We start from the raw sequence: 13,129 nt of genomic DNA on the forward strand, positions 1-13,129 counted from the left end.
AATCTTATGTTTCTAATGACTCTGTAATTAGGGGTTAATCATTCAAACCGCACTCTATCCTGTTGATGGAAGCCTTTGCAGGGAGATGGGAACCAGAGCACTGTGAGGATGTAGTGCAGGCAGGTTGATTAGTTAGTTTTATTGAATTTATATGGTAAGGTTAGAAGATTCAGACCATCACTCTATTGCTATACATTTCACTTGCCTCATTTTTGTTTTATACACTGCGTTAGGTTAAACAATGTTAAAGATGACCTGCCTGTAAGCAGTTTAATATATAAATAGCTTTAATATACCATAAAGGAAAGAAAATTTTTAGTGTTAACTATCATCATGGTGGGCCTTCTCTGACTGTAGTAATTTATCATGGAAGTCTTATTTATTACCCTACTAATGTTGTGCATAAGACGACTCTAGTATCTTGCATCTTTACTATACAGTAGGCCTACATCTTATGACTACTAGGTGTCACCAGATAATTCATTGATAGGACATTGATAGTGTGTTGGAGCACGTTTGATTTCTGCGATTTTGTAATTGAAAGACAGTCACGTGTCTAACGCAGGCGGACACGGTGTGTTCCAAACGGGTTATATCGCACTCCGAAGGGCACTTCGGAGTGAAAACAATCATGGCCGTTCCAAACCGTAGTGCTCAAAACTGGCCACTTCAAAGGGCCCTTCAGAATGAAAGGTACAACCATAGACTGTATCAAAACAGGGTGCAGGGTACAACTAATGGACACTTCTGGCTCCCATGGTCCTTTGCGCAGAATCTTTGCATGATGAAATGGTGTGGGCATGTGTTGATGACGCAGAAGGGCACTTCAAGAAACAGTTGTTTGGTCCCCTACACTGTTCAATCCTTCAAAACTCTCACTCCGGAGGGTGAACCCTTTGAAGGGATTAGGGCATAGGGATGAGTCCTTCCGAATGGAACGCAGGGCCAGCCTCTCCGCAATTTGAGCTCCCAGAATGCATTGCACGCTCAACTTTAAATTGTTAGTATCATATTTAGTGGTTTATGTGCTTATGCATCTTAAATACCAATTATGGTAGATTTATTTGTTTATATTGTATTGATTTAGTTGGTATTATTTCTAAAGGTCGCTAGTTACCGTCATTAAGTTTGTGTCTCATACTGAACCCGGAACTTACCCGTTTACTGATTGGTACACTCATGTTTCACCTCAGATCGTATAAATCTTTCGCCTCTTACTAAGGATTCTCGTGGGGAGGAACATAAAGTGTATAAGCTAATTTTTTGATGCCCTGCTATTTTGGCTTACAGAATGGTTAACGTTAGATTTTATTATTCTATTTGTGTAAATCACACATTTTTTTTTCAAGTAACGTTACGTTTATAGCAGGGTGTTAGATACTATGTTTATTTTTGCCGTCGAGTGACAATCGACACAATTCCTGTCACCACTAACTCCTCTTCGAAATTCGTGTCTCCGGTAACCGGCAAGGCGTTCATGTTTTTTTCTTTTTTACTCGGACAGACATGTTTCATTTCTGGTCGAGTAAATGTTTTGCCTTGTGCTAGATATTTTTATGGGGTGTAGTTTGAATTTAAAACAGTTTTGACACTCCGCAATTAAGTCGGGTTGAGGTTCTTGTTTGAGATAATGTTAGTTTGTCTGTAGTCTTTTTGTCTACCTCGTACACAGTACATTTTTATGCTGTTTAATGCAACACTTTTCTAAAGTAGATGAGTCACGTGACGATGAGCTTCCCACTTAACCGCTGTTTTAATACAAATTCAAAGTACAGTACTCATTTTACTGTAAACGTTGCTCAATGAGTTTGACTTGAAGTTTATTTGAAGTTGAAGTAGTAGCTACCTGTCTCTGAGATTGTTTCTGGTGGGCGGTATTTGTTCATGAGGAACACTTAGTTATTAGGCTACTCTTACGTTATACCTCAGATAGTAATTCTGTCGCATTTTACTAAAAAATATGAGTAATTTGAGCAATGAGTAGAAATTATTATTATTATTATTATTATTGTTGTTGTTGTTGTGTTATGCTTCGTAGAGAATCAGTAGGCTGTGTTAACAAAAAATAAATGAATAAATAATTTGTAACGCTGGTTTCATACATTATTGCGTATCCATTTATTTATTTATTTTATTTTTTTGCCTGTAACAATTTTTTTTTTTTTTACAGATTTATCGCAGTTTTGTTTCATTTCAAGTCTCTCGCCGTTAACTAAAATTTTTCTTGGGAGAATCAACAAATCGATCATTTTTGGTGTACTGAATGTTAAATATAGAAATGATTATAAAATCATTGTCTTGAGACGTAAAGGTATATATCTAGCCTATACAAGTGGTTAACAACTCTTTTTGTCATTTCACTTTTTTGTAATTTTGAATGAAGCAGACAAGAAATGCAAAATATGTCTACATTCTTTTTAAAAAGACACGTTATGCCTTACTTGCCATGGATCAGTGCAAATGTTTTTAATACTGTAATGTATGTAATGTAATAATGTTTTTAAATGTTTTTTAACAAAGATGGATCCACTGTCATGGGTATTTTATACAGCTCATGTGAAAAGAAGTACTCTGTGTCAGTATAAGAAAAATGTGACTTTGAATATTCATGTCTATTGAAATTGACATATAGAGGGTTTTCACAAGTTAGACTATGTAATTTTAATATATATGCAATGTGTGTGATGTACTTCATTGCCAAGGCAAATTCTATTACTCCGAGCTAATGAACCTTTATTTATCTGGAAGCCTATTAATGTTTCCTCTGTCTTCTCTTCTTCTTCCTGCTGCGTTATGACCTGAAAATAACAAATGTCTACAAAATGTCTTTCTGGGATTGGTCAGGTCCTCAACTACTTAAGTATAAAAGATTCTCATGGAGCAGTGTAACCTATAACCTACTCTTCCAGATTTATGAAAATGGGGATACAGAGTGCTTTAAAGCAGTATGAATGTGTCTGAGGGTGTGCATAGGGCAATATTGTCTGATAAAGATTTATCAGAACAGGCGATGAATGTTGGACAGAGGTAAGCACACTGACACGAGTATGTTTTAAAACAGGAAATCGGCAACACTTCAAAACACACAAATGACACTGAAAGGGAATTCTGACATTGGTAAAACATAAGCAATTTAAGGTTAAATCATATCACATCATTTGAGATGTAGACGCTACAGTATTGAGTTTTTTAAAAAAAATTTGAAGTTGTAAATAAAACAACGATTAATAGAGTATGTTTTTCAAGAAAATATTTCTACTTAAAAATGTAATGTTTAATTCAATGTTACTTGTTTTTCTTTTGTAATTATTTGTGAAATTTACTAGCAATTTCTGTGTGAAAAAAATTCTAAGTAAATACCACACACTTTTATTTATTTTTTATTTTTTTAAATGTCTTTTAAGCGTGTTGTAGTATGTCTTATCAGTATACTTGGAAGTGACTGCTTCAAAGAACAGAAGTGGGTGAAGGGTTCAGAGCATTTTGTCCACATATTTTTCAAAACTATTTATATCTTATGAACCCATTTCTAGCTAAAACACTAAATCCAGGGACTGCCATATAAATTCAGATAGCACAGTGTTCACATGTGTGTAATTTGCAAGGCAACCATGACGTTGGATTTGGGTTGAAACTACAGGACATCAAGGCACTTCCCCCAATGGGAGGTGCATTACACAAGGAGAGGAGGAGCTCTATGGGGTCAAAAGAAAACAGCAAAAAGAGTGACTTTGTAGTAGTAGTAGAAGAAGCATAGCAGACAAACAGAAAAGAGAGGAGTGCATGAATGAAAAAGACATGAGTACAGAAGGAAATCAGAGTATGGGTGGAGAAGGAGTGGTGGACACAAAACCTGGCCAGTCTGGGTGGAAGGTAAGAGGGTTTTGAGAAGTTTGTTTATCTTTCAGAAAGACTGCAGCTATAGGTATTCATGTAGCTGCTTATAATAATGAATAAAAAGATCTTAAACATTAATGTGCGCCTTCATGGAGAGCAGTATTCTTTGTGTCACATTTAGCATTTGTTTGTTCAGACCAACGTTCATGTGGTTAATAGCATGTAGACAGATAGTAACCAGATGTTTACCTCACTTGCTGTGAAATCAGGCCTGCATTTGCTGTATGGTCACTAAGTTTCCACAGAGCCAGAAAGCTGTGAACTACGTTTTGTAGATTTTGTGTGCTAATGTGGTCGAAAGTACAGAAGATCCTTTGAAATCAGCCACCAGGTTTCAAAGTACCACGTGATGATTGTTTAAATAGCTCGACAAATGGGACTTCCTGTAACCCGTATAATTTTCTCTGATCTTTTTGTTGTTACAGCAATTCCAGTGCCCCATAGCTGATCCACGCTTTCCTAGGGAAGATATAAAGCAGATATGGAAGGAATGTCAGTATGAGAGCTTCTGGTATCGAGGTAAAGAAACAAAGACACATTTGTACTCATTTACTGTACCTTAAACTGAAAGTTGACCCAAAAATCATTTACACATGTCATTCCAAACCTGTATGACTGACTTTCTTCTAATAAACACTAAAGAAGATATTTTGAAGAATTTTGTAGGCAAACTATTTCGGTTGACTTTCATATAAGAATACAGATTTCGTCTGTTCCACTGAATAAATTTTCTCATTTTGGGTGAATTATATTTCTTCAATTCAAATTTTTTTTATTTTTGTAATTGTTTGTATAGGAGATCATGATCTGCACTCACGAGAACAGTCTTCATTTTATGTTTTATTTTACATTTTTCATTGATGGGAAAAGTGTAGGAGATGGGTTGGGTTATACTTTAAAATGTGTATTTTGGACAAATCATTGAGTGGTTCCCCTCTGAATCATCTTTACAGGTTGTTTGCTTTTGTTAAAAGGACTTGACAGGTGTGTACATGTTATTGGTTTTTTTTTTAGGAATGTTTGTCCAAAAAATGACTAATGGAGCAAAGTAGTAGTGTCTTTATTATCCAGTGCTTATGTTTTGACATGCATGGCTGAAATTTGGTTTTACCCTAGCACTGTTTGTGTTGGGGGAAACATGAGCCTCATGTTAAGTCTTACAGCTGACTGTGATCTGTGACCCAGTTGTCTATTGTAACCAAATATTTAGAATTGGATGGTAAAATGAAGATGCAGAATATCCATCATCAATGCACTTATACAAGCAACATTTTATGACCAGCCCCTCTGGTGTATAGCACGGAAAAAAAATCTACCTCAAAATCATTTCTAGAGCCTCATAAGTCATATTCGAAACACTGAAGTGTCCTCAGATTGCTTCTTGTCTTGCATCTCTGATTGAGAATTTACGTTTTTACATTGAGTGTGACTTCTGGATCTGATTTTACCAAAGGAATACATTTGGTATTTAGATGTTGAATGTTTAGATCTAGATTTGGAATAATAATGTGTTGCTTTTTAACCTCTGACCTGTTAATGTCTCAACAGCTCTTCCACTGTCTGCCAGCAGCATGGCTGTGACTAGTGGCCTCATATATAGCGGTAAGATTCAGTCTAAAAATAATGTAAACAAGCATTCATTACACAAAGCTATTGGGTTTAAGCCGTTTTGTTTAAATGAACTTGAGGGTATTCTCATCAAAATTGGAGGAAAGGTTAGGGAATTACAGCTCTTTAATATGTACCTCCCCCCTTTTTCAAGGGACCATAAGTAATTGGACAGTTGACTCAAAAGCTGTTTCATGGACAGGTGTGGGCCATTCCTTCATTATTTCTACATCAATTAAGCAGGTAAAAGATCTGGAGTTGATTATAAGTGTTCCATTTACATTTGGAAGGTGTTGCTGTGAACCCACATCATGCAGTCAAAGCATCTCTCCATACAAGTGAAACAAAACAATACAAATCCATCAGAGAGATAGCAGGAACATTCGGAGTGGCCAAATCAACAGTTTGGTACATTCTGAGAAAAAAAGAACACACTGTTGAGCTCTGCAACATAAAAAGGCCTGGACGTCCAACAGTGGTGGATGATCAGAGAATCCTCTCCATGATAAAGAAAAACCCTTTCACACTCTCCAGGAGGTAGCTGTGTCACTGTCAAAGTCTACTATCAAGAGAAGATTTCATGAGAGCAAATAAAGAGGGTTCACCACAAGGTAAAAAACAAGGCCAGATTAGATTTTAAAAAACATCTAAAAAAAAAAAAAAACAGACCTCTTCTGGAAAAGCATTCTTTTGGTGGCTGAAATTAAGATCAAACTGTACCAGAATGACGGGAAGAATAAAGTATGGAGAAGGCTTGGAACAGCTCATGATCCAAGCACTCAACATCATCTGTGAAACATGGTGGAGCAGTGTGATGGCACGAGCATGCATGGCTTCCAGTGACACTGGGTTACTGCTGTTTATTGATGATGAGACAGAAGCAGTCGGATGAATTGTGAAGTGTATAGGGATATACTGTCTGCCCAGATTCAGTCAAATGGAGCAAAGGTGATTGGGTGGCGCTTCATAGTACAAATGAATGATGATCCAAAAATACAGCAAAAGTAACCCAGGAGTTTTTGAAGGATAAAAATGTTCTGCAATGGCCAAGTCAATCTCCCACTGAACATGCATTTCACTTGCTGAAGACAAAACTAAAGGCAGAAAGACCCACAAACAAACAACTGAAGTCAGCCTCACTAAAGGCCCGGCAAAGCAACACAAAAGAGGAAACCCAGTCTCTGGTGATGTCCATGAGTTCCAGACTTAAGGCAGTCATATAGCCTGCAAACGATTCTCAACAAAATTTTATAAATTAACATTTTATTTATGATTATTTATTTGTCCAATTACATTTGAGCCCTTGAATACGGGGGGACTGTGTATAAAAATGGTTGTAATTCTTAAGAATTTATGTTATATTTTTGTTCAACCCATTGAACTTAAGCTTAAAGCCTGCAGTTAAATTTCATCTTGATTGTTTTATTTAGTAATTCTGTTCTGGTGGCATACAGAGCCGAAATTATGAAAAATGTGTCTGTGTCCTAATATATATGGACCTAACTGTATATAAAAACAAACTTATTTCAGCTAGTTGCCAAGTCAGCATTTTTCAATATTTAGTTTACCTAGATGTACTAAAATAACTAAAACTGAAATAAAAATTAACACACACACACACACACACACACACACACACACACACACACACACACACACACACACACACACACATATATATATATATATATATATATATATAAAGAAAATTTCAATACAACAGAATTACTAAAACTTTAACAAATTAAAATAAAAACATGTAATAGGCTATGTAAAATATATAAAATAAAACAATTTCAAGATATTAATGAAAACTACTATTTTTTTTATTATACTAAAATAACACTGTTAAAACAATTGTATTGTAAAATATGCTTTATGACTGAAACAAACACTAAATGTGTTTTAACTTGAGCCTGACGATTCAAAAGACGTGTGCGCAGAAGGGTCTGTTTAGCGCATGGAACATAGAAAAACAATGGAAAAGCAGTGCAGTGGAATGCAAAAATGCGTTCTGTGTGAAAACGTTTAATCCAGTTTGCTATTTTTTTTTTTTTTTTATAAACAGGCGTCTGGAAAAAGTCCAAGCGATTTGGGTATTTCCCTAAACTCCTTTGTAAGTCTCTGTTGAATAATAATTTCCCACGTCATATTATTATGCATGTTTTGTATCATTACTGTAGCCTACTTGACAATATACAGTTGGATGTTGGAATACAAACCCTAACTCATCAACTGATTTTCCTCTGCAGTGGCGGGTGTTGTGGGTTATGCTGTAGGCAAAGCTTCCTATGTCGGGACCTGCAGAGAAAAGTTTTACAATAAACTGGGACCAGATTTCGCCAAAGGGTTTGGTCCGACTCCTCCTGGGTTTGGACCTAGTGGCTGTAAACCTGGACATAAGTAAATATCGTGATGAGTCATGTCATGAGCTTTTTGCAGTAATTTTGTTCTTTGACATATCTGTGCATGGTTTCCTTTATACAGACACTGCATCCATGTGTGTGAGAAATGCAAACAAGAAGAAGCACAAGCCACAGCAATAGCGCCCGATGCACCCACTCAGACCTGAGGTAAAGAAACACAACATATATCTAAACACAAAATTCCACCTCACTCAACACCTGCACACTAAACCACACCCACCAGCTACTATTCATTTACATTCTAAAACCACATTCCCACCAAACACCCCTTACCGGATGTCGTTCAAAGTTTAATCTATTCGTTTTTCTGTTGCAGGGTCTCTGAGATCCACAGGACATTCTTCTTTACCTCGTCATTTTTTTTTTTTTCAATTAAAAAAATAAACGAATAAAAACCGAAATCTTTAGTTGTTTTGAAAGCATCTACTCATCTTGAATAGACCTTCATTCTAACTAACCAGCAGGGGGCGCCAAGACACTACGAGACACTGCAGCTATGAGGACAACTCTTTTCGCAATTATTGAAATCGCCTATAGTGTTATTTTAGTAATTGCGAAAGGTTTGTCTAGTTTGTCCACATAGCTGTTTCAAACAGAAGTAACATTTTAGCACTGAGATGTAGTGTTTGAGTTGGATTTGAGGGAACTAGGTCACAATAGGAAACGTATGCTGTTGTAGTGTCTCAAATCTGGCATAAAAGAAAGAATCCACCTCATAAGAATCAGTATGATGTTATTTTTAAGTTCTTATAATGTTATATTCCAATGATATTTGCTCATTTTTTTTTATTGGTTAAGAACATAAAGAAGGTAATGGAGGTTTCCGTTGAATTTTATGACAGTAAGCAGCTGCCTTTGTGTGTGTGTCAGGTCTGCATGACTTTGTTCTGCAGTACAATATTATGAGTCAAGTATATATTAAGTGTATATTACCTTCACAAACAAGAATCAATGTGCAGTGAATGAATTACTAATGCCACAGGCTTTATTTGAAATGTTTGAACATTTAAATGTGAAGTTTCATTAAAAGAATTAAAGATAATTAAAGAGCAAGTATATCTTTATCTCCAGCACAAAAGACTGTAATAACTGTAACATCAGTGAATGATGTCATTATTATCATCAAGGTCCAAGATCTACTGTCATAATAATACTGTTGTAATTGTCACTTGTGCACAGCTTTTAGCATTGTGATGGACTAAATTTCCAGCGGCGAATCAAACTTTTCTGGGTTTATATGAAACAATATCCTATCTATTGTTATTATATAATTGTATTTATTTATTAGCAAATCTCAAGCACATCTGGCCAGAATTTCCTCATCAATAAAACACTGATAGTTTGTTAAAATTATTTATCTTAAGTCTGCTTAAAGCAAGAAGTCATGATGAGAAACATTTGTTTTCATTCCACAAATGTGCTATCAAAAGAAAAGAGTCATTTTGCATTCATTTTAAAAATGGCGTTTTACTCAAAGTACATTCAGCATTCGATTGCAGCTTTTGGTCTAATCTGGCAGAAGGAGTCATGACAACTCCACAGAAGTCACTGTGTCGAGATCTTGAGCTCCTCAAACAGTTGATTACTCTTCCCAAGCATCTCCATATTGGTTCTTTTTAACTGGAGGGAGGAAGAAAGAAACTGGTTAACAGATTAAAACATACAAGGACACTGAAATTATAAAATATTAACTATACCAATATTCATACAAACACAAAATTAAAGTCAAGCTTCAACACTTATGTCAGTTGAAGTGGGAGTGTCAACTAGTATATTTATTTACCATCATCTATCAGTGGTTCAAAACTAGACTTGCTTCACATCAGTTGGCAACCCAACACAGTACTGTTTTTTTTTAAATAATTCAAGGATGCTTTGACATTTAGAGGTTAAATATTCAAACTGGTTGCCTTTTAGAATCTTTTTAAGTCTCACAAATCATTACTTGTATAGACCAATTAAAATTTCAGGGAAACCAGTTACTGAAGCTCACCTTCCTTCTTAGGTACTGGTGCCACTGTTTGTGGTTTCATCTGTGTTTCAGCTTTCTGTGTGAGAGTGACCTCATAGTTCTCTCTATTCTTGCTACGTAGTTCCTCATACAACACTGGCTTCTTTTTGGGCACATCCTCATCTGGATAGAGCGGAGCTTTGGGACGAATGCAAACTATTGGTTAAACATCTACCAATCAGATGACAAATCCTTATTCAATGACAAATGTCTTCACCCAAATGTAATTAAAGTTATATATGTCTATACAGTTATATATTGTTTTTGTGCCGGGGGTTGGGGGGGCGTTGGGGTTGATGTACCTTGAGGAGAAATATCATCCCTGATGTTAACAGGCCCAGAATCACTGAATCCAGAACTGAAAGGAGTGGGGTCATATGATTGGGAGGGTCTGCTGTAGGTATAGTCACTGGTGTAACTGCTGTCGCTCTCAGGCATAGAACTGACTTCTGTTGAAGGTTGGAAAGCTGACTCCGAAACAGACTGTTGAGATTCTGATGGGTTTGCACCCTCAAACTGGTTAAGCCTTAAAAAAATCATTAAATCACCATGTGTTATATAATCGTCAATGTGAATTACTTCAAATACATTAATATATATATATATGTGTGTGTGTGTGTGTGTGTGTGAAATGAAAAAAATGAAATAAAAAACAGAAAGACATAACTATAAAAACAAAATACAGAAATTAAAATATATTTGAAAAGATTCTGTGTGCACTTGTTCTTACTCTGAAGGCATGTGATGCAGACGCCTCTGTCGTAGTGCCTCTCCCAGTGGGGAGTTCTCCAGCTTCCGAAACTTTTCTTCACAGACCCTCATGTAAGACATTTTCCCAGTAATGTATCCAAACATGCCAGCAACTGCATAAAAATCACAAATATTCAAAAGGTACTTAGGAAATGTAGCTTTTGAATATTCCTTAACATATATCCTGTGTTTTATCAAATTTGTGCTGTCTGTTGTTCTTGATACTTACATGCAACTTTGGGAAGAGAGCCGAATCTGGGTGATGGAGTAAGGATTCCTACAGATAAACAATATCAATATAAGATTTGACATTTTTGAAAAATTAATTTATTCTCCCTTTTGTTTTACTGCCAAAATCTAAGAGCATAAAACTTTCTCATATTTAGAATACAAACGAAGAGCATGTACAGTTGAGTTTGGGTTTACCATATTTGACATGCTCTATATATGTGCACTGTTAGATGTTTCTATGTGAACTAAATCGGTTCATTATACAAAATGACTGCATCTACTTGGAATACTTGGATTAAACCACTCTATTCATACAGATTTATTTTACAATCTCTTTATGGAAATTCTGAAGCACTCAAATTTTGGTGGAATAGACTTGTAATGGACGAATGTAAATCTCTCAGGTATCATTAAAAATATCTTCATTTGTGATTCAGAGATGATTGAAAGTCGTATGGGTTTGGAACAACAAAAATGAATGACAATTTTCATTTTGGGTCGAGCTTTCTCTTCTTCATGACTTCTCTAAAACTTTTGTAGTCATTTGTAATTACTGGGTAATGCTTTCTAAGATCTTTTACTTTACAGAGCTCTGAGTATATTGGGTTGGGGGGGGGGGGGGTTAGCCTATTACAAAAAGTTTAATTACTTAAGATTTTATTCTTTTTAATGACTTTTCCCATTTTTAAAATTCCCTGATAAATCTAGGTTTTCCGTGACAATAGGAGACATGAGTAAAAACTTGAAACAGAGGATGTGAACGTACCTCTTGAAACCATTACCTGAGTGGCTGCAATTGCAATGGCAGAAAATGGCAAGGCTGTGAATAACGAGAGAGCAAACGTGTTCACAAGTCTCTTTCACATGTACTTTCTTATCAGAAGCATCTTGAGAGTATACCTTGTAATGTAATTTTGGGGAGGAATAAACTGAAAAAATTCAAATAATAGGAACACAAAAAAAAAATGTTGGGCAGATTGACAGTCAAGTGCCAATAAATCATGACAGGTTTCATCACTAAAGTAGAGCACTACTCACATCTGTACCAGAGGCTTTCTGAATTGCACTCTCTGAAGACTCGCCTCTCTTCTTCATTGGGAATATACGAGGCACTGAAAGAACCCTGTGAAGACAAAACTACACGTGAGGAAACTTTCTGGAAGTTCCCGATCACTGATCTATTTATCCTGTAAACAGAAAACCGCACACGCTTTGCTTTTGAAGTACTTCTGCATGAGATAGAGCAGTAAGGGACAGAATATGTGGTTTATAAACATTGTTAGATTAATTTACTGCCTACCTTACTAGACCCCTGTGGGACTGGAGCAGCCGGAGTGAACCCAGACGAAGCTTGCGACATGACTGATCCAAGAAGCACAGCACGATTACACAAACAATAATGTTTTTACAGTAGCCATGGGATTACGCGGATTACGAGTCAACAAGTCCAGAGACACACTTTATTACATGACCTCCAGTCGACTCTTATGCTCTTATCAGCAAACAACACTAACCCGGAAGTGCAGGAGTTAAGCCGGAAGCACCAATGAAAAGTCAAAATCAAAAATATGTGGAAATATGTCTGATAAGAATATATATATACATATAAGAATGCCTTATTGTAAATTCAACACGGATGAAATAACCAATTGTAATTTCCGAACATATTTTTTTAAATAAATGAAACATTTTATAACCAAAATATTAAAAAAACAAACAAACAAACAAAAAGTTTCTTTGCCTGCTTAAATTAATTTGACTGTATATTTGAACAGTTTTCATAAGATTTAAACATACGATTTCATAGCGCATACCTAATATTATATTATATATACCTAATATGCATATCTAATATGTAATAAAACATCAGTTCAACTTCATAAATTGAAATATTGTTATAAATAAAGTCTAAAATTGAAAGCGTTCAGACAAACATGAACATATACATGCGCATGTATATGATAATTGATGCATTAACCCATTTACAGCAATTATTATTATTTAGCATGAAATATAAAAATAAATATAAAATTGTAGTCTTAACTAAGAAGGCAGCTAGATTAGATAAGAACTGATCAGATGTTTGTGAAACGATTTACAGAAGTTTAGATAAATCATAACTTGTGTCAATAGGAGTATTAATCTCTTTTAGTGTTATGTCAATAGCCATTTAATTGCCTCATCTATCGATCGACCTCGCAACGAA

The 13,129-nt window shown here is 35.6% G+C and overlaps 2 protein-coding genes and 1 non-coding gene across 4 annotated transcripts; 2 read left to right on the top strand and 1 right to left on the bottom strand.

Annotated features, from left to right (window-relative positions):
- Nucleotides 1-1,173: 1,173 nt before the first annotated feature.
- Nucleotides 1,174-1,285, top strand: LOC122141171. Its single transcript, XR_006157597.1, has one exon. It is a non-coding gene; the product is annotated as a U5 spliceosomal RNA (small nuclear RNA).
- A 2,404-nt stretch (nt 1,286-3,689) lies between these two features.
- On the top strand, nt 3,690-8,971 carry LOC109112590 (OCIA domain-containing protein 2-like). Its single transcript, XM_019125472.2, has 7 exons — nt 3,690-3,873; nt 4,323-4,416; nt 5,446-5,499; nt 7,574-7,621; nt 7,758-7,908; nt 7,993-8,078; nt 8,248-8,971. The coding sequence occupies exons 1-6, from the start codon at nt 3,784-3,786 to the stop codon at nt 8,075-8,077; spliced, it is 522 nt and encodes a 173-aa protein (XP_018981017.1). The 5' UTR covers nt 3,690-3,783; the 3' UTR covers nt 8,078; nt 8,248-8,971.
- A 407-nt stretch (nt 8,972-9,378) lies between these two features.
- LOC109112588 (OCIA domain-containing protein 1-like) lies at nt 9,379-12,461 on the bottom strand. 2 transcript variants are annotated; one of them, XM_042747191.1, is made up of 8 exons: nt 12,224-12,461; nt 11,962-12,046; nt 11,690-11,743; nt 10,922-10,969; nt 10,673-10,805; nt 10,245-10,468; nt 9,925-10,065; nt 9,379-9,551 (listed from the first exon to the last, which is right to left on the bottom strand). In XM_042747191.1, exons 1-8 carry the CDS (start codon nt 12,281-12,283, stop codon nt 9,514-9,516), a joined length of 783 nt encoding a protein of 260 aa, XP_042603125.1. In that variant the 5' UTR covers nt 12,284-12,461; the 3' UTR covers nt 9,379-9,513. The 2 variants fall into 2 exon arrangements, with proteins under 2 accessions (XP_042603125.1, XP_018981016.2); XM_019125471.2 differs by having other exon boundaries at nt 9,925-10,080; nt 12,224-12,459.
- Between the last annotated feature and the right edge of the window lie 668 nt (nt 12,462-13,129).

The sequence above is a fragment of the Cyprinus carpio genome, chromosome B20 (genome assembly GCF_018340385.1).
Source record: "Cyprinus carpio isolate SPL01 chromosome B20, ASM1834038v1, whole genome shotgun sequence".
In the NCBI taxonomy this organism is placed as follows: domain Eukaryota; kingdom Metazoa; phylum Chordata; class Actinopteri; order Cypriniformes; family Cyprinidae; genus Cyprinus; species Cyprinus carpio.